The 24,659-nt window shown below is 31.7% G+C and overlaps 2 protein-coding genes across 2 annotated transcripts; one reads left to right on the top strand and one right to left on the bottom strand.

Moving 5' to 3' along the window:
• Positions 1-15,689: 15,689 nt before the first annotated feature.
• Positions 15,690-16,928, bottom strand: LOC129912024 (uncharacterized). The gene is made up of 4 exons (XM_055990104.1): positions 16,667-16,928; positions 16,385-16,602; positions 15,967-16,077; positions 15,690-15,909 (listed from the first exon to the last, which is right to left on the bottom strand). The coding sequence occupies exons 1-4, from the start codon at positions 16,778-16,780 to the stop codon at positions 15,774-15,776; spliced, it is 579 nt and encodes a 192-aa protein (XP_055846079.1). The 5' UTR covers positions 16,781-16,928; the 3' UTR covers positions 15,690-15,773.
• Positions 16,929-17,654: 726 nt separating this feature from the next.
• On the top strand, positions 17,655-21,090 carry LOC129910433 (uncharacterized; the record flags this gene model as incomplete). Its single annotated transcript, XM_055987814.1, has 4 exons — positions 17,655-17,667; positions 20,472-20,584; positions 20,644-20,879; positions 20,979-21,090. Coding segments are annotated over exons 1-4 (474 nt in total), but the record flags the coding sequence as incomplete, so codon positions are not given.
• Positions 21,091-24,659: the final 3,569 nt, after the last annotated feature.

The following is a 24,659-nucleotide window of genomic DNA, read 5'->3' as shown; positions in this document are numbered from 1 at the left end:
ATATTTTAACTTCAAAAACGTTTATGAATATTCCTTGCTAGATGCTTACATTTCCTAATTGTTTAAATACCCAGATGGATTCAATAAATCATAGTCCCAGTAAAAAAGAGACTTATAGCCCTATTCTAGCAAACCTCACAAGTTATGAGGACCTCACAAGGTCAGGTGAACTTGATTTTGTGAAGTTTTCGAGTCACAAAAACTTTCGAATTTGTGATCTGCTCTGAAGGAGGTCACAACTCATAAGTTGGATTTTTGCTTGTTAGAAGTTTGTGAGAAATAAATCCTCACAAAATTGAGTTATGATCACCTTGTGAGGTTTTTGTGACTTGTGAGGTTTGCCAGAATAGGGCTGTTATTTTCGGTATTTTTTCATTTAAGCCAGGTACGCTGCTGATGAGAAACGAAAAATTTTCAAGTCTTCAAAGTCGACAACGAAAATGCTAACGAAAAAATATCATCGAGTATTCTGTCAAAGTCAAAATAAAAAAATTCAAAATTTATTTAAAATCAAGAAAAATCAACAGAAAATAATTTTTAAAGCAAGAAATAAATGAATTAAAGGTGAAAAACCGTCAACATTGTTTTGGACCCAACAAAAATGCACAGGAAAGTAACAAGTTAAGGGGGGAAATCCCTCTGGAATTTTTTATTTTTGCATTATTTTTTTTTTGCGTGATAAATTTATTTATCAACCGAAGAAACTATTTTCAGTGGTCTTAGCCTTAAATGAAGCCTCAAAAGTGCCTAGATAGTGTCGAAACCAATGCGCTCCGAACCTACCATAGTACGAAAACGAAAACTTTAAACGCATTTTTTTCGAAACTAGTTTTTTTCCGCGCCGTGCAATGTAACTCAAAAACTAATGAAATTTGAAGCAAATTACTCCTTAACTTATTGGCCACAACATGAACCTAAAAGTTGAATAAAATTTGTAAAGTAAATATTTTTTTTAACTACTTCTTTGTAAAAAAAAACATGTTTTTTTTCGTTTTTTTGATTTCTAATTTTTATTTTTCATTTAAAAAAAATAAATTTAGGTTCATGCAATGCGTACTAATATCATCTAACGGAAAAAAATTTCCTTTTCGATTTAAGATGATTTCCTGGACCTGTGCATTGCACGGCGTAAACTAGAGGCGTCAACTTTGAAAGGCTCCAGAGCCGCCATTTTGTTATTTTTTCATTTCAAAAAAATTTTTTTCAATACTTAATAATGTCAGTAATATCTTGTCTTTTTCCAAATATCAATAAGTGCTTTCAGTCATAAAAAAATATTGAAAAAGGTGTCGTCCAGAGGGATTTCCCCCCTTAAGGGGTAATAACACCTTGTAAACCACGAAATTGAGCGTCATTTTCATCAGCGTATAAAACAAAGAAGAAATATTATTATCTTTTGGTGTTTGTTTAGTTAAATTAAGTATATTAATAGGTAACAGAATAGGCTAATGTTAAATTTTTTAATGATGTTAAATTTTTTAAATGGCGGTGTAGTTCAGGATGATAGCAAAATCCTGTGCTCCCATCGGGCGACCAGCTAACTCCTACAGTTTTTAACCGTTTGGGCTGAAATTTGGTGTGTAGCTTAGCAATACTAATCCCTAGTGAAGTACGTAGGATTTTTTTGAAATATTGATTTTTAAAGAAATGGCATTAGTTTGAAAAAATTATTTTATTCCAAAAACAAAATTCGGTGAAAAAAAGACCATAAAATCGTTAAATTTTAATATTTTTAAAAAATCCTACCTACTTCACTAGGGATAAGTATTGCTAAGCTACACACCAAATTTCAGCCCAAACGGTTAAAAACTGTAGGAGTTAGCTGGTCGCCCGATGGGAGCACAGGATTTTGCTATCATCCTGAACTACACCGCCATTTAAAAAATTTAACATCGTTAAAAAATTTAACATTAGCCTATTCTGTTAAGCCTGGTACGCTGCTCGCGCTAAATTTTAGCTCCCATACAAATTATCGAAAATTTTTAGCCGAGATAAAATGGATCCCATACAAGTTATCGATAACTTGTATGGGAATTTTATCTCAGCTAAAATTTAGCGCGAGCAGCGTACCAGGCTTTACCTATTAATATACTTAATTTAACTAAACAAACACCAAAAGAAAATAATATTTCTTCTTTGTTTTATAAGCTGATGAAAATGACGCTCAATTTCGTGGTTTCCAAGGTGTTATTACCCCTTAAAGGCAAATGAGCGAAAACTCTCCAATTTTTCGCTTGAGCTGGGAACTGAAAAACGTAAAGCAAAACGAAATTTTTCGTTCAAGATTTCGTTAACGAAATTTTTTATGGAAAATTTTGTTTCGCATCAGCAGTGTACTAGGCTTCAACGAAGAAAGAACACGACTCATTTTTATTTCATATGTATGAAAACAAAACTAAAACTTAAAATATGCAAGTCAAAGCTATTTATTCATATTTTATAATAAAAAAAAACTAAAAAAAAATAAAAATAGGCACTGCTATTTATTCTTCATATAACAAAAATTATAAAAATAAATTATTCAAATAACAAAAATACTTATGTAGTTTCAAAACAACACAAAATAAATATTAAAGATAAGTATCAAAAACAACATACTAAAATTCACAGCTATTCATGTTTTACAATTTTTTTAACAAAAATAGACGTTTACACCGGGTTTCCATTCGAAGATTTTTGTGACGATTTAGTGTTATTTACTTGTGACGATTTTTGTTTTGCATTTTGATTAATTTTTGGTAGTGAGTTTTATAAATATACAAGTGTGAGTTTGAATGTCATTTGAAATTAAACAAAGGTGAAGGTGTACGAAGAAAAACAATCGATAGTTTTTTGATACTATCGATTTACGCGATAGTTTTTCACTATCGATACTATCGATAGACTATCGATGTTTAAGCAACCCTAAGTCCAATAAGTATAAATCTTGATATTAATTCTTGATGCGGTGGCTTATTTTCCTCTGGATTCTCGATCGCTTCTTTGCAGCTTGGTAGATATCTTTTTATGCGGTTGAGGATGGTTGGATTCCAGGTTTGAACTAATTTATCCTTAAATATGTTCACCTTTGCTTCATTTTCAAAAATAGTTTGTACTTGGTTTACAGTTTCTTCGAAAAGTATCGAAGGAACTGTAAGGTTTCCAAACTTTGACGATGGAGCAATAGTCGCGTATGCTCTTAGCTCAAGAAGAAAAGTTTCTCTTCTCTCCTGGTCTACTTGGTCTTTCATGTACTGATTGCATTTTTCACAGCTTTCGAGTTTCTTTTTTAATTTTGTTGCAGCAAATCCAGCATAATATAACTTACCTGCATTCTGCAGTTTTTCTGAGCAAGTGAAGGCATCGATTGCGCTATAATTATGTTCCGACTGCACCTGAGATTTTCTAAGTCCGAAGTCAATTATGCCACTGTCCAAGTTGATGAGGTTATTTATATAGCTGGTGTCGTCATCCACATCCATATCCATATTATTATCGTCTACATCCATTTTGTCCGCATCGTTATCATTATCATCATTCCCATCATCCTCATCATCTTCGTCCATATTGAACTCTGCTTGAATTATAAGTTTTTTTCCCAAAACTAAATTCGATACTCCGTCTTGAATGACAAAATCCATTTCCTTCCGTTCTTCAGCTAATTTTTTGTGTATCTCTTCAAAATCAACTCCCTTGAGAAGTGTTTCCGCTGCAGCATCGTCGTACCCAGAATGTGCAGCCGAGCACATGTTTTGAAATATAATTTGCTTGAGGTTTCTTATGAACCTCCAAGCAGAGGGGTTTTTCTCGTACGATCCTCTATTGGACCGCACCATCGAAAATAAATTTTCCGCCACATCAGTATTGAGGTGAGCAAGTAAAAGATACTTCTGGTTGTTGTCTCTCTGTTTTTGGTATGTCCACATCTGCTCTATTCCCATCAGTGTTTGCTGCAATCCTTTGAAGCAAGGTGGAATTTTGTGGTATTTGGACGTACATACCCATGTTGCAATCCATTTTCTTGCATTTATTAATGAGTTTATTGTTTCTGTGGAATCAGAAACAACCTGGGCATTAGGATTCCTTGAATGAAGCTGTCCTGTGTTCAAGTGGTCGAAGAGGTCATTCATTCTCTTGAAAAATGTAGCTGTGGAGTTTGCAATTCTTATCTCTTCGTCGTTCTTGAAGCAATTTACGCTTATTGCATATTGTATGCCTGAGGCAACTGTGGCACTAAAAACTTGAGTGGCATATTTGACTTTTAGTTTGTCATAAGTGCCAGGTTCTACATGACTTTTCGTCAGCTTGTACAGAACTTTAAATGTTCCCTTTGAATCCTCTTCAAAAACCTTTACCAGTATTTTCCAATCGATGATATCCTGTCCTGCATGTATCTGGTGTTGCAAAAGTATATTCCGTATACTTTTGAAAAGGTGGGGGTAATCGTACAGGAGGAAAATTTTTTGGTTCTCTATTTCCACCCAGCATTTATTCTCCAGTGACTGGGTTGCTGTTAATATGTTGTATGCTCTTATGTTTGGTCCTCCTTGGTCGCAAGTTGTGGCAACAATGTTAAGTCCGCATTTTATTACTCCTGTAATAATGACTTTCAACATTTTACTCAATGTTTCTCCCTCTGGAGATCCAACATAGTAGCAAATAGTTTGTTTCCAGTTTTTGTTGAGTCCTCTCAATGTAAAAACTAGAATTTTATTCGCAACTGTCTCTTTCCGTCCAAACTCTCCGTAGTCGGTGAATCCATACACTAAGTCGTCCTTCATGTTGTACTCTAACTCTCTCTTTATAGACATTTCGTCAAAGAGCAGTACACATTTTCTATCCATTGCCGTCATGGCTTTAACTTTTTCGGCGAGCAAATCCTTGACTCTTTGGGTGAACCCGGTAGGTAGACGAATTTCCGAATGCCATCGGTAAATAGTGCTTACCGATGGCATTTTAAAACCCGTACTCACCATAAACTGGTAACACGCTGGAGACTTATAGAAGAATTTAAGAAATAAATCTTTTTCTTCATGTTTCCAGGGTGCTACCTGTTTATGGAAGAGTTGCGAATTGACGAACGTTTGAACTTCCATGCTCAAATTTTCCATTTGATCATCCACTTTTTTCCGTAACTGGTACTCAGGATTTCGTTGCAATCGCGTTGGAGTTCGAAAAAGGTTTCGCGCAGGCATTCGCGGCGGACTTTTTTTTTGCGGACTTTTTTTGTACGAGTGTTTGTGGTGCGAAGGAAATTGTGAGGGAGATATATCGACAGAAAAATCAACAGCAGGCAAAGAATAATCTTTCACGTATGTGTTGTTGGAAGTAGTAGCCAAGTTTTGCATTGGACTGCAGGGCGATAATACGGGTTGAAAAAGTGGTGCAGTTGCAGATGTAGATGCAGTTACATCTGCAATTGCAAGTGGCAGTGCAATTGAATGTTTGGATTTCCGAGGTCGCGTAATGGGATTAAATTTTGTTTTTTCGGCGTTCGGTTTAGTTGCAGGTGCATTTGCATATGCAGATGCAGTTGCAGATGCAGATACATCTGCAGATGCATATGCAGTTGCAGATGCAGGTGCTGATGCACGTGTAAGTGCAGATGCAGGTACAGGAAGTCGCGAAGGTTTAGATTGGTTCGGGTTGAATTTAGTTATTCCGGCGTTCAGTGTTGGTGCAGATACAAGTGCGGGTGCAGGTTCACATGCAGTAGCAGATGCAGATGCAAGTGTAGGTGCATTAAGAAGTGCAGGTACCGGTACGGGTAATCGCGAAGCATTCGGTTGTCGCGGAGGTCGAGGGGGAGGTGGGGCATATCCGGCATTCAGTATTTCGGCACACGAATTATCTTTCACGAATTCCGTACATTTGCAAACCGACGGAAAAGTAATTGGCACGGCTGTCTTTACAATCTTTGTTCGCCATGATTCTGGCCTTCTGTCTCTCACATAGAAGTGCTTTACACACATATAGGATGTTGCCGGAGGATCCTTTATATGTGAAGCACATCCATGTTTGATCCAAATTGGCCTTCTATAATCAGTGGGAACTTCGAAGAAAGGCAAAGTACGACTTCGCACGCTTAAACAATTTTTATAGCAGCACCGACTCATTTTGTAGTTAAAAATTAAGTGAAGGAAAAAACCGATAGAATTAAATAGATGCAACGAATGAATTTACCGAAAAATTAAAGCTTCTAATTAATCAAAATTAATAACACGTAAATTGAAATTGAAAAATTTAATAAATGCCTAAAGAGAAAATAATTTTATGTTTATACGTTGATGAATTTATATGAATGAAAACCTATATAAAGTATAATTTTATAATTGTGTATTAAAGAAAGTAAGCGATCCAATAAACAAATATACAAAAGCGATGAAAGGATTAATTATGAAAGCAAATAATGTTGATTATTAAATAAGTTTAAAAGCAAGTAATGTTATCAAGTAAATAGGATCAATAAGTATGTATTGCAATATATTTATTTAAATAAATTTAGTATGAAAGCAATTAATGTTGGCAGGCAAATAAATAAAAATAAAAAAAATAAATGTACGAAATTGAAGAAAAAAGCAAGTAAAGCAATCGATAATTAGGTATATGAATATATGAATAAAATAAAAAGAAGCAAATATTATAGCACTACAAGTATTAAAAAGTAATATGAAACCTTATTGAATAAATAAATATTAATGCAAAATAAAGAAGTAGAAGATTCGTTCAATTATAAAAAAAAAGTAAAGAGAAATATGAAGCAATAATTTAGAGAAAGTTAGAAAAATTATATAATAAAGTAAAAAAAAGTTCTTTTTAGAACTAGGTAATAAGTGAGGAACACCCTATGGATCGTATAGTTTTAAAAAAAACTTGTCGATTCCAAATATGCTAAAACTCACTTAAATATGGTCCAAATAGCAATAAATTGTCTTTTACGTTGGCAAGAAGTTTTAAGAAAAACTTTTTTCACCTTGCAAATAACACTACTCACAATTTAAATCACTTTTTAATTTAAACCACAACCAATATCACAAGCAAGATCACAATAGAAATCAACCGCACTGTAAGCAAATCACAGATTTTCTGATTTTTTAACCATTTTTTCCTTTCACTGATTCAAAAAGGGCGCGAAAAATTGTTCTATAATATGATTTTCATGTATTGTCCCAGTGTACGCCCATTTCTTATTGTATTACATCAACTCCATGAAAAATACCGTTAGGTTTTGCAAGGAGAAAATCGTCCTTGCAGACATTATTGCCACTTTGGTAAATTTATTTCATAATTAAAACTTCAAAAACTTGATATATTTTATTTTTATTCAACATATTTTGTTTAATTAACATTAAAACTACATTTTAAACTCATAAACCACATGGATTGATACATTTGGGTGAGTTTCAACCGTCTTTGAATGCTTTTACGAACCAAAAACAGGATATTTTTATATAAAGTCGTCTTAATGTTTTTTAAAAGATGGATAGAAATGTTCCTGATTTCATTACGACATTCCTCATTGCTAGTAAATATTGTGAAAAGATTTTTTAAAAAATATATTTGAATTTTTTAATGGTACCTACCTGCATACCTAAGTGCTCCAAAAATTAATTTACGTTTTAACTTTAACAATAAATGTACATATTAACATGAATTGTTTCAAGTTCATACGTTTTTATACATTTACCAATTGAAACTGAAATAAAAGCAATAATATTGAAACAAAAAAAAATCTTTTGTCAATAAATTTGCTAAAAGTAATTTTTCCAAGTGGTAACATTACTCCATTCTGTCTTTTTTTCAGTTTCTTCATTCCTTGCTCATTTATACATACAAACACACCAAACGCCAGGATGTAAAAATGAATATTCCCCCTTATATAAAAAGGAAGATAAGCAAATGTCTCTGTCTCATACATTTCATACATGCCTTCTCACTTTTCTCCTTTCGTATAAAATTCCCCTTCAAATCTCTACAAATTCTGCTTTTTCAAGTCACCACCAGAGTTCCCACGATCGTTCCTCTCCACGATAGTACTATAGAAATATATATACAATGTTTCGCATCTCGTATCGGTATCGTTACCGTAGTCATATATAATTATCTGGAGTTCACTTTTGTCTCGATAAAAACAGTAGTGCCAAGGATTAGGAATGGACCGATATTTCAGTAACAGGTATTCAATAACAGGTATTGGAAAGTAGCAATAACAACTTGCTACTCATCAGGCAAAATACCTGTTACTGAAATAACAGTTTATATTATCAACTCTAAAATTGTAGTAGGATGTTCTGTCGGTTGAGGTGTCGTGGGGTCTTTCCGAAATAAAACTCTGACAGCACAGAATAGTTTTAAATAGTAGTTTTATTCAACAATAGAAGATTAATAAAATAACAAAGTCTGGAACTACTTCTATTGAATGGTATTACTGTAGTGTTCGGTGTTCCTTCTCTTTGCTATAATGCCACAAGCTGAAATGAAAAGTCGCTAGGCCAACCCCTAAAAGTCGCTAGATTGGCTGAAATTCTAGAAACAAAAAGTAGCTAGAAGTCGCTAGAAAAAAAAATTGCAAAATAAAGCTCAACAAAAATTTATTTTTGAATAACTTAATTTTTTTTTTTTCAAAAATTCAAAGTTATTTAACAAACAAACTTAGGGCTAGAGTAACAAAAAACAAATAAAGGTAAAACAAAATATAATTTAGTCTAATTTTTAATAGGTATTTCTATTTAGATATCTAGATAATTCTTAAATCTTTTGGAATAAAATACTTAGTGTTTAAGTTTCGTATGTTTCCATACTTGCAGTTTGGCTGCTATTTTATACCGTCAATTATAATCTTAACAACAACAACATCTTGAAGGTGACACCACCAGGTGTTTATGGCTAGAGTTACAGTACTGTTTCACGGATGCCAATCCGATCATCAGACTCCTTTTATTCCATTTTGTGTGTGGTGCTTGGTCTAGTAATTTTTTCATTTGATTTGAAAAACTTCTTCCGTCACACTTGAGTATTGAACCTAGACCAAGCGAGTTCAGAAGCCAGTACACTACGCACTGCGCTACCTCACCCACGTGATTAGCTTCACCCAATTGCAGGTTTTCTTATAGCGTTTTCGTTTGGGAATTCTTAGAAGCGTCCGGGACTGTCCGATCCGGAATGCCAAACGATCAGAGTTAGATACTTTTTTTTTATTCTGAAGTTTGGGTTTCTTTGTATTTGTGAAACATCAAATGCGAACGTCTGATGAAAGTTTTGTTTTGTTTATTTTTTTTTTATTATCATTAAGTTATCTATTTTTGTTTTCTTTCTTCACATTATTTTAATATAGTTTAAAGTTTGTGCATAGTTAATAATCTTGAAATTGAGAAATGAATAACAAAGAATGACATTTCATTACTTTGACGTCTTAAGTGTTAACATGTGTGCGTGATTCTGGTTTTGATTCTGCCTCAAAATTCGGAATCGATTTTCTCTTCTTTTCAGAATTAGAACTGTCATTGAGTGTCAAACGATCAGTTTCAGAATCGTTCGGGAGAATTCCGGACAGTCCCGGACGACCAAACGAAAACGCTATTAGTTTATCAACATGCAAATGAATAGACTTAGCATTTTTACTAGCTCCTTCAAGTATGATTATTGTTACTTAGTATTTATTCTGAATCACATACAAAAAGATCACTATCGATTTCTTCAATATTCTCAGTTGCAAGAACTTCAACAGCATTATTTTCAAATACATTTGTTGTATGTACAGTGGTGGAAAAATAATTAGAAACACGCTCTTTCTTTTCAAAATGTTTGTATGTTCTTAATATGAATAAAAAATATAAGAAATATTTTTTAACAGAGGTATTTGAAGAGCTTGATGTTTTACTAAGGATCTCCTCTTTATTGCACCTTCTTTTTCTAAAATATAAGGGGTTGGTGTGTCAGGAATATTGTTAAGGACGTTTTATTATTTTTTTTGGAACATGTGGCATGTATGTAAATTGTATGTATGTAAATTGTTTTTATTTTAACTAAAATTTCAAACATTGACTTAATATATATGGACTGCTAGAAGCATATTCAGGTTGGTTCCACTTGTTTCTTCGCGATACTAGCGCCCTAAAAAAAAGCGGAGAATAAGTGCAACATTTTTGACGAAGTGCGAAAGGAACAAATATAGAAAAACAGAGAAAGCACTACCTTTTAACGACAGATGTCATTCACTAAAAGTTTCCTCTTTTCGCCGTCTAAGGTTGTACCGCTAGTAGAGCTAGAAAGATGTGGAATCATTTTTTTTCAATTTTTGTATGGAAAAGTCAAACGACTAGCAGTCCATATATGTATAGTAGGTCAATGATTTCAAATATGTACAAAGATTTTCATTTGCCTTGTTTTTAAATATTGTTAAAATTTCAAACTAACGACAATGACCTTAAGAGTCGTCTGTCGAGTAATTTATTATACAGGGTGTCCGGAAGAAAATGGATAAGCCGGAAATGGCTGATAGGTGCACTTTTGACTGTTTTGAAACCGAATAGAAAAAGTTTCTATCGCAACCAGTTTAGTAAATATTACTTTTTTTTCGTTCAGTGTACTTTAAATTTCATCATCTTACGTTTTTCTTAACCACAACAATGAATTTTATAAATTACTTATTTTTATAATTTTCTACAATAATTGGCTCACTACACACGAAGTTAAGAGTTTTTTATAACTGTTGCATCTTTTCTTTAAAAAAATTTGAAATTTGTTTTTCGATGCAAAATGTGAAAAAAAATTTTTTATGAAAATTTTCAAACACCTGTGGTATAAAAAAAATCCATAGGAACGTAGGTGGCCAACTTTTTTAAAAATATGAGCTTCCAAAGGGGATTGCAGAATGGTAAAAGTTTTTATCAAATCTAGAGTTACTAGGAAGTTATTGGTACCAAAGTGCAAAAAAATCATATTAATTTAATAAATTATTTTGACTGTAAAATCTTAAGTTTTTCACATTGCTGCCATAAATGCATGGATTCCATCAATTTTTTTAATCAGTCATATTTTACAATAATTCTTCTTACACATCACTATTAAAAAAGTGTTATAACCGTTGAACAATGGCTATAAAAAATAATGTAACTTTTTTTTTAATGCAAAGTAGAAAAAAAAAAACATTTGTTTGCTAATTTGCTAATAACCAGTTTAAAAGATAAAATAAGAAGTGGCTCACAATATTAACTGTAAATTAAATTGCATCTAACAAATTTTGGATGTTTTTCGTAGCCCAATAAGATTGGGAATTGAACACAAATTCGAAAACATTTCAACATTTTTGATGAGGTTGCGTTGGGCCAACGGGACCGAAAATCTCAATTTTTCTTTAAAACGTGATCATTGAGAAGTCAAAACTCAAAACAAGCTGTCCCGATGCACAATTGTATGCCCATGCTTAAATTGAGCACACAAATATTTTTTTTCTACTTTGCATTAAAAAAAAGTTAAATTATTTTTTTTATAGCCATTGTTTGTAAATAGAATTTATACATTATATCCACATTAAATATGAAAAGATATGACAAAAACAAAAAAAAAATTTATTTATTAGCAAACATTTTAAACTTAAAATTTTTTAATTTATGTTACTTTAAAAAGGCAATCATTTATTTGCAACATTATTAAAATTTATTACGATTTTTATTTCATTAGTTTAATTAAACTCTTCAACTAGACATTTTCTGTAGGCTATGGCCACAGTGAGATAATTGACCAGTTGGTCCCAAGCTAGTAAATCTTCGCCATTAAGCACACGTATAATATCGCTTTCTTCCAATGTCGGTTTTTTGAAGTATCTGACTCTGAATTCTCGCAGTACTGGGCATCGGCCCCAAAAAGTGTTGAATATTTTCGTCCTCTCTCATGTTGCAAAGGCTGCATAACGATGATTCATTGCCGCTATATCTGCTTCCATTCAGAAAGATTAGATCACATCTCGCTTTAAAGATCCAGGTTATTTTAGAAATACTAAACCCTGATGTGATATAGTTAAGACCCTTGGAGTGATCTAAGACCTTGTAGATGCGTGAGCTGCTGGCCAATGCTTTTATTTTCTTCAAATGTTTTGAGCTTGAGAGAGTCAAACAGTGCAACACTTTTCATGATCCATTCTTCCTCTGACCCCAAAAGTTCGTCCCAATGTATTCCGTATTTTACCCAAAATTGATTCCTCTGTAATAGAATTTTCTAGAGTCGATGTGGTAGTCTGCTTTCGTTAAAATCGAACAGGATTTTCTTGATATATCGCAGGTGAAGATCCAGAGTATCAAATGTCCGTCTTCAGCACCAGTTTCAAGTAAAAGCCCGTAGTTTGGTGTGCTCGCTGGTAGTTTTAATATCCTTTTTATAAAATAACGTTGTAGCTTATCTACTTCTTCGAATATTCCAAACCCCCAAACTTGCGCCCCATATGTTTGGATAGCCCTACATACCGCCAGAAAAAGTTTCCATTTTGCACTCAGACTTATATTTCTCATTGCCAAAAAGTTTTGCCAAATGGCGTTTATGCTGTTTTTTGCTGAGTTGTTTCTAACTTCCACGTGCTTACTAAATGACATCTTTGGAGTAAGTAGTTAGAAGTAATTCTTACTTCTTCTCCTTTAAATGTCCATTTTTCCTGGTGAGAGAGTCTACCTCCATTTCGAAACACCATTATTTCGGATTTTCCCATATTAACTTCTAAACACCAATTGTAGCAATACTCTTCTAGTCGATCTGTCATATTTTGCATAATTCGGATGTCGTCTGCAAGGATGACCATATCATCTGCATACAATAGCAATCTCACATTATTATTCTCGATTTGGAGACCTCCTCCTAAACATTCATGCAGATCATTTATGTACAGTGCAAAAAGTAGGGGTGAGAGGAGACATCCTTGTTTGACTCCACTGAATGTTTCAAAATACTCCGACATCTCTTTCCCATTCCACACAGCCGAATAAGTGTTGGCATAGATGGCTTGAATAAAATTGACAAATTTTGTTGACACACCAAGGGAACGTAATTTATAAATTAGTAAGTTCCGTGAGATTTTGTCGAACGCAGCTTTAAGATCCACGAAAAACGCATACACTTTCCTTTTCTCGACAAGTTTTATATGAACTATTGATGCCAAGTTGTAAATGTTATCAACAGTAGAGTAATTCTTCCTGAAACCAGATTGGTATGGATATCGTTTCTCTGCACCCAAGTGTAAAGTCTTTCATTAAGGATTCATTTGTTTTTGAAACGATTTCTGGTAGTTCATAGATATGACAGTTTTTATTGTGTGTGTGTGTGGTGTGGTGAATTTCAGTTTCCATTTCCAGTACTGGAATTACGAAAATGTCACATTAATTTAAATGCCAGGGATGTACAATTACCAGTACTGTTATATAATAAAAATAGTATTTACGTTTCACAACTCAGAAATGCTTGGCTTCAAAAGCCGCTAGAAAAGTCGCTAAAAATAATCTACCGACATCAAAATATTTTTTAATGCGGAAGAATTTGAAATGTCGCTAGATCTAGCGACAAAGTCGCTAGAATGGCATCCCTGTATGCGGTTGGTGTTCCGCAGTTATTACAGAAGAGGAAGTATTACTACAATAATACTCTCAGAAAAGTAGCCAAGGATAAGAAGCGGTAAGTGTTACCTCTGTAGTATCTTGACTCTTTCCTGGTCAAATCGAGAGTGATTTAATTCTAGTTTTGGCTCTCCTTTTATAGCCAGAAAACATTGAAAAAAATATTAATTAATAAGGAGGCTTTGATATTAAGAAAATAAAAATAAATAATTATAAAAATTAAAATTATAGTCAAAGTCGATAAAGTAATCAAACTTTCATAGAAACAAACAAAATTTTATAAACAAGATTTAGAATGATAGTCAAAGGTTAGGTATTTGAATTCTAATATTAAAACAATCAATTGTTACAAAATTACTTTAAATTAAATTATTTTTTTTTGCAATCCAAAAAAAATTTCGGTAATAAGAGCTTGATAAAATGAAAAATACTTACTAATTACCCAAACAACTTTCTCTTATCCTACAATAAAACTAATTTTATCGGTAGTAATCTGTAATACCTGTTACTCGGATGAAAATAATCTGCTTTATCAAAATTATCAATGAGCTTATAATACCTGTTACTTGCGATAAAATTCATTTTTAATACTTGCAGTTCAGGCGAATAATCTGCTTGAAAAACAAATGCTCCTATAATACCTGTTACTCGGATCAAAATTATCCGCTTAATCAAAATTATCAAGGACCTTATAATACCTGTTACTTGCAATAAAATTCATCTTTGATATTTGCAGTTCAGGCGAGTAATCTGCTAAAAAACAAATGCTCCTATAATACCTGTTACTCGGATGAAAATAATCTGTTTCTGTCTTTCACGGGGTTAACTATTTAACGCAATTCCCACACGGCCTTACCAAAATATGCCCACGCCGCCGCAACCAATGTGTTTATGGCCTTGGTGTTAATGGTCTTGAAATGTAGCTTAGTAATGTACAAAATTGTTTCGGTTTTTCAAAAAATTTGTTTATTTTCAGTGCAAAATTTTCAACACAAAAAAAAGCAGAGAAAACGTTGTTTGAAAATCACTCTCAATAGAAAAAATAAATGAAAAATTCTTCTACAGGGTTGTATTGAAGTGTTAATATTCCGAGATCTGCTGTTGATGGTTTTTTGTTTTTTTCCAATTTAAATTCAAATCAATTTAAAATCAACAAAAACTGCAGAATAGGTATAAGTTTTTAAACAAGAAATAAATTAATTAAAAAGGTAAAAAACGGTTAACACGTGTAAATTAGTAATTACCAAATGGATTTGCGAAATTATCTTTTTTAGACTGTATAGTGAAAACAGGCTGTTATAGCTTAGGGAATCGAAAATATTTAACTCAATACATTTGTTATTTTTAATATGGAATATAATAAAATACTAGTGCCTTAATTTTGTAACTGAGAAAAGTGGTCAAGAAACATTTTGAATTGGAATGAAGTCCTTTTGTTTTTGTTGTATCAACTTCGTTTCAACTCAAAATGATTCTGAAAATTACAAGCCAAATCTGTTAGGGTTATAAATATGGCTTAGAACACTTGGAAAAAAGATAAGGCATAGAAAAGTTAGAAAATTGTGTTTAATAGATTTGTAATGTCTTGACATTTTTCTTCAAAAAACAGTTGCATTCAAGTTATCTCACGAAATGCAGAGTGCATCGTTGATCCAGCAGGATTTGAGATTTAATTGAAAAAGTATAGTTTTTCTTATTATTATAGATATGTATAAAATATTTAAAAAATAATATAGGGAGGTGTGAATGCGTTTTCATTTATTTTCCTTAAAGTCCAATTACGTAAATAGGTACATATGTTCTTACAAAGAGCTAGTTTTTGTTAATTTCAGTTTTTGTATACCCTCTTTTTTTCAAAAACAAAAGGTTTAGAAGTGAGTTGGTTTAAACCAAAATCCAGCTTTCTTCATCATTTTTGTAAGTTTTCGATTTGAAAAAAAGTTTTTTTTTTATCTTTGTATTTTATTTCATTTTTCAGGCCAATTTGGTTCAGGCTTATGATTTAAAATGAACCCAGTAAAATAAAAGTTCTTGTTTTGAAATAGCCGTCCATTTATCCATCTGTTTTTTTATGTTTTACCTATTATAAATTAATAGATGTAGAAGCATTACTTAATCAAGTTAATTTTTTTAATGAGTGACAGTGGTGTTGGGTAGATACATTAAACATTTTTTTAAACATTAAGAAAAATTTTGTCAAAAAATAACCGAAAGTTGTTTCAAAACTGAAAACGGACAATGGAAGTCTTCGCATTTACCGGCTTTTCCAGACTTTTGGGCAGCAAAATAAAATTGAATATCCTTTTCCGATTCGTCAAATGAGGAGGTAGGTCTGCGAATTTGTAAAAAAAATTAAACAGTTGTTATCTAGAATAACTAACAATCTTACGTGAGTAATATGTGCATAAGTTCCCCCAAGACAGATATTCGTTTTGAGAATTTAGTCGTACTGGTTTCACAAATTGCTTGTAGCAGGCACTCTCGACCATCATAACCGTAACTTTTAAAGAAAAAATAAATCATATTTTATAAATAAACAAAGGAAAAATAAAATCATAAAAATTATTTTTGTTTTGAGCGAAGTGATTAAATGATAATGATATTTAGAAGTATACAAGACACTGATTTGGGAGTAGAGATCACTTGAACTTTAATATTGTATTTGTTTTGAATTGTTTTGTTGATACAAAAAGCAAATGAAATAGACAAAATATTTAAAGATATTTATTGATTTTTGTTTAGTTAAAAAAAAGGTTAGTTATGTCAGTATTTCACTATCTTATATAAATAAAAGCAAATGTAATTACTTCTCTATAACACTTTCAATAGTTGCGTAAACGCTCCATCTTGATATTTTATGCTGTAGCTTCTTTGCTGTATTTATGTAATTTTGATATTCTGGAATAAAAGGATTCTCCCTGAAGGTTGTCGCATTCCATGGTAAGTAAAACATAGCTTTCAGGACATACCCCACTACCAAGGATTCATATTCAAGATCAACTGGAATACCAATTCCAGCAATGAACTAAATTTTGTAAATTAATAAGAATTATTACAGAATTTTTGAACAATATATTGTTTTGTATTACCTGATGACGAGTTGGTGCTTGTCGAGGAAATAACAAATAACGTTTACTTATTGCAAGACCTCCAATTAGGCTTCCTAATAGCAGAGATACAACTAATAGCCGTACGACCCCCATGCCCGAAGATGATTTACTGAAATGTATTTCAGGTTATTGCAGATGATCTTTCCGGGAACTTTAAACAATTCGCTAGAACATGTTAATTATCTAGATGACTTCTAAGACCTACATTGAAACATAAGTACCTAGGTACTGCAATATTGAACTGCTAAAACAAAAAAAAAAAAACATGTTTAGATACAGGGTGTCCAAATAAGAGCACACCTTAAATTTTTCAAATAACTGATTTACTGTTGATTTATGTGAATTGTGATATTTGTATTGCATTGCAAAGTAAACTACATGTTCCAATAAAGTATAGAAAACAATATCAGCAGGAATAATATCATAAAAGATGATGAAATTCTTGTGGCTTAACTGGACGACTGGACCATAAGACCTCAAGAACTCCGTTATCATGAACACGCATGTTCCTTTAAAAATGAGATCAGTTAAATGCAGTCATATTGAGGGTATCATGTAAAAAACGTAAGATACGTTTGCGAATAGGTACCTAACTTTCTTTGGCAAATATAAACTAACTAGCCACTTGCAAGATCTTTCCGGATACAAATGTTTAAGTTACTGAAAGAAAGTAACACGAATTCTTGCAGTTTTTTTTTGTGACTTAGTACTTGTGCTAATATGGCGCTTTAGTCTGTAAAGTAAGTTTTCGCTAATATTGAACATTATTAATAAAAGTGAAGTGAAGATGGTGTTAAGAAAATATTTCTATATTCTTCATGGAATGTTAATTAACAACTTAAAAAGTATCACCTTCACAAATAGGTCTCTTATCATTTGTGATGAAAAAAGATTTAGAAACTTCTTTAATAAGATGAAAAATAACAGAAGCATTAAATTTAATTTAACATTATCACTAACATTCAAGATGGGGATGTTTTGTTAATATTAGTTACAGATACATCATGTATGATGAATTGATAACTAGGGCGTTCAAAACAATGATGGGTCAAGTCCATTTGAAAATTGTGCATTAAACAGAACTTTGTGAAGCTCTATCTCAGGAACTAGAGGAACTTTTGAAAAAAGTCTTTCACAGATCAATAGCTTTGTCTCCAGAATTTTGTATTATTCCCGATATTATTTCAAGATAGTAATTTTAAAGACATCACCACCATTTCAGGGATCGTTCGTCTCAGGGGTGAACAGTGTACACACCATTGGGACAAGTGGGACGCACACTGGTAAAAAGGGACTTTTTAGGTGGACATTACTCATAAACTGCATTAAAATTGTAAATTATCTACTACAAATACTGAGTATATGTTTATTAACTGTAGAGGATTATTTTCTGCAGATTTTAATAATTATTAGCTAGTTTCTACATTTCACATTTACTCGAAATAGAATTGAAACATGTGTTTGAAAATTATCTTATTGATTTTATTTATTTTCGAAGTTATAACTAATAAAAAAAACTAGTGCTGCCAGTAAACTCTTTACTTTACTTCTGCTTCGATATCACCTGAAATAGTTTCGAATAGTTTTCGATAAAAAATTAACAAAATTGTTCGAAAAATCTATTTTAATCGGATTTTCTTTTTTCATTTAATTTTAATTGATTTCTGACACCTATTGTGCACACAATCCAACTTCAACTGCCTTTCGATTTTTATCATTAACCATAAAATATATATAGGTACCTATATTTCTTAATAGATAAAAAAAATATTAAATTGGTTAAAAATTGACGAATCTGTAGTTTTATTTTCAATGTCGAAGTAAAGTCAAAATCGTGCTTTTTGAAATCATTTTGAATGCTTGAAAGCAATATTGATTTGAGAAAAATTAGGTTATATACCAAAAGTTATGTATTTCTAATTCGTCTTAATAATTATGATCAAAACTACATATTTTTGAATAACCTTAATCCATTTGAGCTCATGCGCCGTTACTTGTGTCACTAAAATTTAAATCACACTCATGGGGAACCACAGCATAAAACTGGTCTGAATTTTTTTTCTTCTTTGGGCTTAAAAGTCATATAACCCATTTCTCAAAAAACTGAAAAGTTCTCATTATCAAAACTTTTAAAAATAATCTGTTCATTCACATAGTTGCGAACATCAAAATCCTTTTCTTGAGCGGTTTGTTCTCTCCAGATTTTAATTAAATCATTCCGTAAAAATTAAATTTTCAAAGAAAATTTCCAATATAGCACGCTTATGGTTGTGTATGGCTTCAAATATTACCGTTGTGTAATCTATATGAATTACTCGTCCGGACAACGAAAACCGGAAGGTGGGCAAAGGTGGGCAAAAAAAGTTACAGAACTTCAAAAATTGTATAGACTCTTAATTCTATCAAATGGTTCTCCAGTGTTTATTGGGTATTGTTAACAAAAAATTCTTTAAGTGTTGCATATACACATATAGTGCTGACAACTGTTGACAATTCTCAAAAAAAATAAACTCGGTTGAAAACAAACAGAGCTAAAACACGTAATCTTAAAAAAAATTGCATTATGTGCAAAGTCCTGGAATCATCTTTTGCTTTGAAAAGACTGCTCTGTTAAGCTGGAGAAATTTTCTCAAATGAAATAAATTGGGTGGTTTCATAGTTGTCAATCATTCCTTATAACTGTGAAAAGTCCAGTTTGTCTCTTAATTGCATTCAAATTTCAACCAAATGTCCACCTAGATGGATCATTTTTACCACTGTGGGACGGTGCCCGGGGCCCCCGATCCGCCAGGGCCCAGAATGGAGACAATGCAGAGAAGGCCACTTATTATAAAACGAGGAAAAAAGATAAGATATTTGACATGAATCGGACACAAGAGAGACAAATTATATTCTTCAGAGTAATACATGATGAATTTGTTGCCAGCCACATAATATTTCATCTAAAAAAAAAATATTACCTTCCTCAGGGACCCCAAAAAAATAAATTTTTTTTTAAGAAAAATTATATATTATCTTAGGGCCCCAAAAAATTTTACTTGAATAATCTTAGCGACCAAAAATAATACATCAGGGGCAAAAAAAAATAAGATAAAAAAAATAGGGCGTACCTATACGTACTTTTTTACCAAATATCAAAGGAGCCCTAAAATTTAGTCTTGCCCCGGGGCCCCGGAACTCAACGTACGGCTCTGGTTCGTCTATTTTTGGTGTTTGGCTGGAAATTGAAGAATAGACTATTTGTGCTGTGCATGTTTATGAACCGATATAAATTAAAGCTATACCTACTGATTAATGAGCATGAGATTTTGATTACAAAACAAAGTTATAATTTGAACTTCCAACCTCCTTGATTTTGATTATGATTTTCTTAGAAGATAAGTGATTCCTCTTTTATTCTATACTGAGCTATATCCACATATATTGTATATATTTTTGCATTTGTTAACTATTGGTCCATGATCTTGTGTCTTAACGTAATTATGCTAAATGTTCACTTATTGCAAATGCTTGTTACCTATACACAATGCACAAGCAATAATTTTTACTTTAGTCTTCCACAAACTATGTTAAAGAATGGAGTTATCTTTCATAAAAATACAATTCAATCTTTTCGTGTTAGCCTTTCTTTCTATATGCTGTATTTTTCGCGGCAACCATTGCATTCGTTCGAAACGGACACTTGCATTTACAAATGGAAATTCATTTGGCGTAAGTGGTGCAATATGTGCTATAAATTAAATAGAAGGACTTGAGAATTTAGTTTATTCCTATTAGTATTTAGCTGCTGTAGCAATTCCTGTGGATCTACCAGATCGAAATATTTACGTTGCATTCAACTTAGAAACCAATTATGGATTGCCTCCAAACGACACACACTATAATCTAATAAAAAAGGTAAATTTGTGTAAATGAATTTATCAATGGAAAAACAATTGAAAATATTAAAATTTTAGTGGAATTTAAATGGAATGTTTAGTGATATTAGTAATGGTGTTACGAACATTGAAAGTGCTCGGCATCAGCGTTCATTGTACACTAGAACAAACTTTTATAGAAGCGTAATAGGTTACATGGAACACTTTGGATTAAATGGAAGCGATTGTCTTTTGCGGACGATTTGTGAAGTTGCTGAATCGAGTATCTATGAATCCAATGGGGTTTTAGGAAGCATTTTACATGTTCTTTTTATGTAGGTGATTAAGCTTTCCTGCATTCGGGAATAATAAAAATGCAATAAAATGGGAAATGAAATTATTAAACAATTAAATGATAAAATTCTTATTTGCAGGCCAACGTCGTCGGAGAACGAAAATATTCCACAAGCTTTGTATAAAGCAGAAGAACTTGGCTTCAAACATAATTGCAGTTCCTATGAACATGGTTGCCCAGAAAGTTTTTTAAATAAAATAACTGTTCTACTTTGATAAAAAATAAAAAAATATAAGACAGTTTTATATCGGTGTGCTAGTTTTTTTTTTTTCTTTCAATAAAAACTTAACTTAAACGTGTATTTATGCTACCAAAAATTATATTTATATAACATAAATAAATACAAATATTGTTAGCAATATGTCATGCATGCGACACCCCATCAGGGATGGAGGCCTTCGCGGAGAAAAAAGGGCACCTTAAATCCCAACTTAAAACAAAACGATTGCCGCTTAAAATAAGTGGACTCCACTTAAGTTTAAGGTATGAAAATATATGGGAGTGCGCACTAGGCCGGAGCGAAGTTTAATTTTTTGGAAATTCAAAATTATACCCCCCGCAAAATAGTCATATAGCATTATAGTCCTAAAACTATAATTACCTACCTAAATGATTTTTTTTTTTAATTTTTCTCACCGCTAGGGGTGACGCATTGCAATGCAAAAAAGTATGTTTTCTTGTATTTGTATTTTTTTTTCGGTGCAGAGTTGATACTTAAAAGGATTATATAAAATAAATTAAGGAAATAATTTGAAAAAATATATTTAAAAAAAGTTCAACTAAAAAAAGTAAAAAATGTTTTTTATTCTGTTAGTCCTGATCTATCGTTTGTTTTTTAGGCATATTTTTTAGAGCTTTAATTGCAATGAGAAATAACCAATGGGGGCTTTTAAAAGAAGAATAAATCCATTAATTAACTAAACAAAATTCAAAAAATGCAAAATATGTCTTTTAAAAGACTTTTTGTTCTTTGTTTTTCAATTTTCAATATAGGTATGCGCGACCCCTAGCGGTCATTTTAAAAATAAAAAAAAAATCTTTTAATACTTTTATGTTATGTATGTTTTTTATTTTTCAATTTTATTTTTTTCCCATACAATGTCGCTCCGGCCTAGTGCGCACTGTGCACACTTGAACCATTAAGTATCGGCGAATGAACAAGTTTGCTTTGCTACTCTATTGCCTTGAAATTCAAAGTAAATTATCGGTTAGTATCGACAGTAGGCAGACTTCTTAATCAGTATAATTTGAACTCCTATACATACGTAGTCTTGAAGTCAAATTCGTTCTTTACCATAATTTTTCTTCGACCTTTCGGTTGTAATTACAACCTTAATAAACCAACAAAACAACATACGAAGCTTGTAAATCCTATCTTTAATGACTTAATTTTTAAATACTTTTTTATCGAAATACCTACTACAAAATATTTCATAGATATTGCGTTACAAGTATGTATTTTATTGACAGTTTATTTTGTAAGTTTGGTTTTCTTGAAAATATGTAGGATTACTATTAGTAAGTAGTATAAGGCGTGTTTTTTCTTTTACTCAGTAGCTACTCATACAAGAATACAGTCTGCAAAGTCCTCTTCCTCAGAATCATCAATTACAGTATTATTTGGCGCCCGTGCGTCGCTTATTAGCTTTTTAGAAGATTTAACGGTGAACTTCTTTTTTCACTTTTTTAAGCTACCAGAGAATCCAATTTCGCCCATGGGCAGTCTTATCATATCTGATGTTCTGGATTATTTTTTTTAAATTTATTTTTATGACTCTTTCTTTCACAGAAAATACTTTTAAATAATCACTTTCTGTTTATAAAAACTATAAACTATGTATGAACTATAACAAAATGATGAAAAATCACAAAATTTATACCGTAACTCTTAGGCATCTCAACTGAACTTGCTAAAACTTACAGACGTGATCGATCATACCAAAAGGCACCTATTTTATATTGCAAGTGTTGCCAGTTTTACTTTTTTTCATACAATAGTACAAAAACGGTCTTGCCCCCATAGGCGGTCTTGCCCCCACTTTCCCCATATAATTTACTGTTTGTTGTTTGAATTTTCGCATTTTTGTACTTGAAAACAGCATTTCAAACTTTTTATTTCGATTTCTAAATGTCGAAATAAATGATTAAAAAAAATATTGATTTTTTTTTTAAATAGCTACATACTTGTTTTATAATTATTCAAGGCAAATGTTTACATGATATTAATTTTACTTTCTTTACATACTTTCTTTACATATAAAGGGATAAGCTTCCTTTATTTTTATAATATTTTAAAATTCAATCAAAGATGTCTTGAAGACGTTTCAAAAAATAGATATTTTAGATTAAAACATTTAATTTAAGGCTATGTAGAAAAACTACACTGTTATTCCAGATATGAAAAAATAAAAAAAAACGACTTTTGAGATCGAATTTTCCGTGAATAAAATTAATTGAATAAAATTGAAATCGTTTTTAAATATTTTGATATTCAATACTAAGACCGTTAGATTTTTCTGCCCTATTCGATTACACTGGTCAACAGGGTTTTTGTTAAACTAACATGTCCTGAGCTCGAATCCAAAGTCAGAAAAATTCTATCACATCGTTTTTTTGTTTTGTTTTTTTTTTTCAAGTTTTCTCAATATTTTCTCAAATAAATATGTAGTTTTTCTACATTGACTTACATAAAATGTTTTAATCTAACTGCATTCCAATCTTTTCAAAAATCAAATATTTTTTGGTAGCTTTTTTGATTGAAACATACCTAGGCTCTTTTTTCCAAATTAAACTCGTCAAAAATTAATGTTTTGTTAAAAAAAAACATTTAAAATAGGTAAAATTTTCCTTGTTTGAAGACATTTATCTTGAATATGCAATCAATAGAACACAAACTAGAAACTTTTTGAAGCAACAATTTTCAGTCTGTTTTGAGAGTTTTTCCTTCAAGTTTTTGTTAGTTCGAATCAGGCTCAAGGAAAATGACAGAGCATCATCTTTATGTAGGTATATTTAAAATACAAATATAATTCGATTTGTTCTTCACACATTGCAAGATGCATTAACAGAACTAATCTTGCAATATCTTACATTTTCTTATTGTAATACAGTGAAACGTTCATATTTAAAGTTTTTCCTAAGATATAGTTCTTTCATTTGATACAATTTTATTTATGGCCGTGAACGTCAAAAACCCTTATTCTCCTTTTTATCTATTCAATTATTCAAATGACTACGTATTTTTGTGTTTTAGAGAATTAAACTTAATTACTGTCAGTAATTTGTTGCTTGATTTTTTCATTAAAGTTCAATTTTTCTTAGGTTCGATCAAGTTATTTCCCCAAATTAGCAATTACTCCAAATTGAAGCGTTTTTTGAACCACCACTTTCTTGAAATCAGTATTCTAGAAGACTGCTTCCGCCCTTGCATAATGATGAATACACCGCTCTCGATAAATTGCATAACACATTCACAATCAAACTAGTTTAACATTTAAACAACTTAAACATTCCATCAAACTTAAACCAAAGACTTGTTAAAACTGTCCCACAAAAAGTTCAACATCTTCAGCCACAATGTAGGGCAAAGAAAAAGAAGTTTTATTTATTTTAACAATTTTGGGAGATGTTCTAATTAAATAGCTTTGTCACAGTTGCCTGCTTTTAAATTCTCTTGCTGTTTGTGTATGGTTTAACTTTGCCGGTTAAAGCATTTCGTTAATGTCATTCAAACAGATAAGGTTCAATAATATAGAATTTT

The sequence above is a fragment of the Episyrphus balteatus genome, chromosome 2 (assembly GCF_945859705.1).
Source record: "Episyrphus balteatus chromosome 2, idEpiBalt1.1, whole genome shotgun sequence".
In the NCBI taxonomy this organism is placed as follows: domain Eukaryota; kingdom Metazoa; phylum Arthropoda; class Insecta; order Diptera; family Syrphidae; genus Episyrphus; species Episyrphus balteatus.
The sequence above is the reverse complement of the archived record's forward strand: the minus strand, read 5'-3'. Positions and strand labels throughout refer to the sequence as shown.

Bases quoted from the DNA above. Each gene is read 5' to 3' on its own strand.
- LOC129912024 (XM_055990104.1), bottom strand. From the start codon at position 16,780: ATGGGGGTCGTACGGCTATTAGTTGTATCTCTGCTATTAGGAAGCCTA. The intron at 16,603-16,666 runs GTAATACAAAAC...TACAAAATTTAG, and splicing joins AAGCACCAACTCGTCATCAG to TTCATTGCTGGAATTGGTAT. The intron at 16,078-16,384 runs GTAATTACATTT...TTTCTTTAAAAG, and splicing joins ATTGAAAGTGTTATAGAGAA to TTACGGTTATGATGGTCGAG.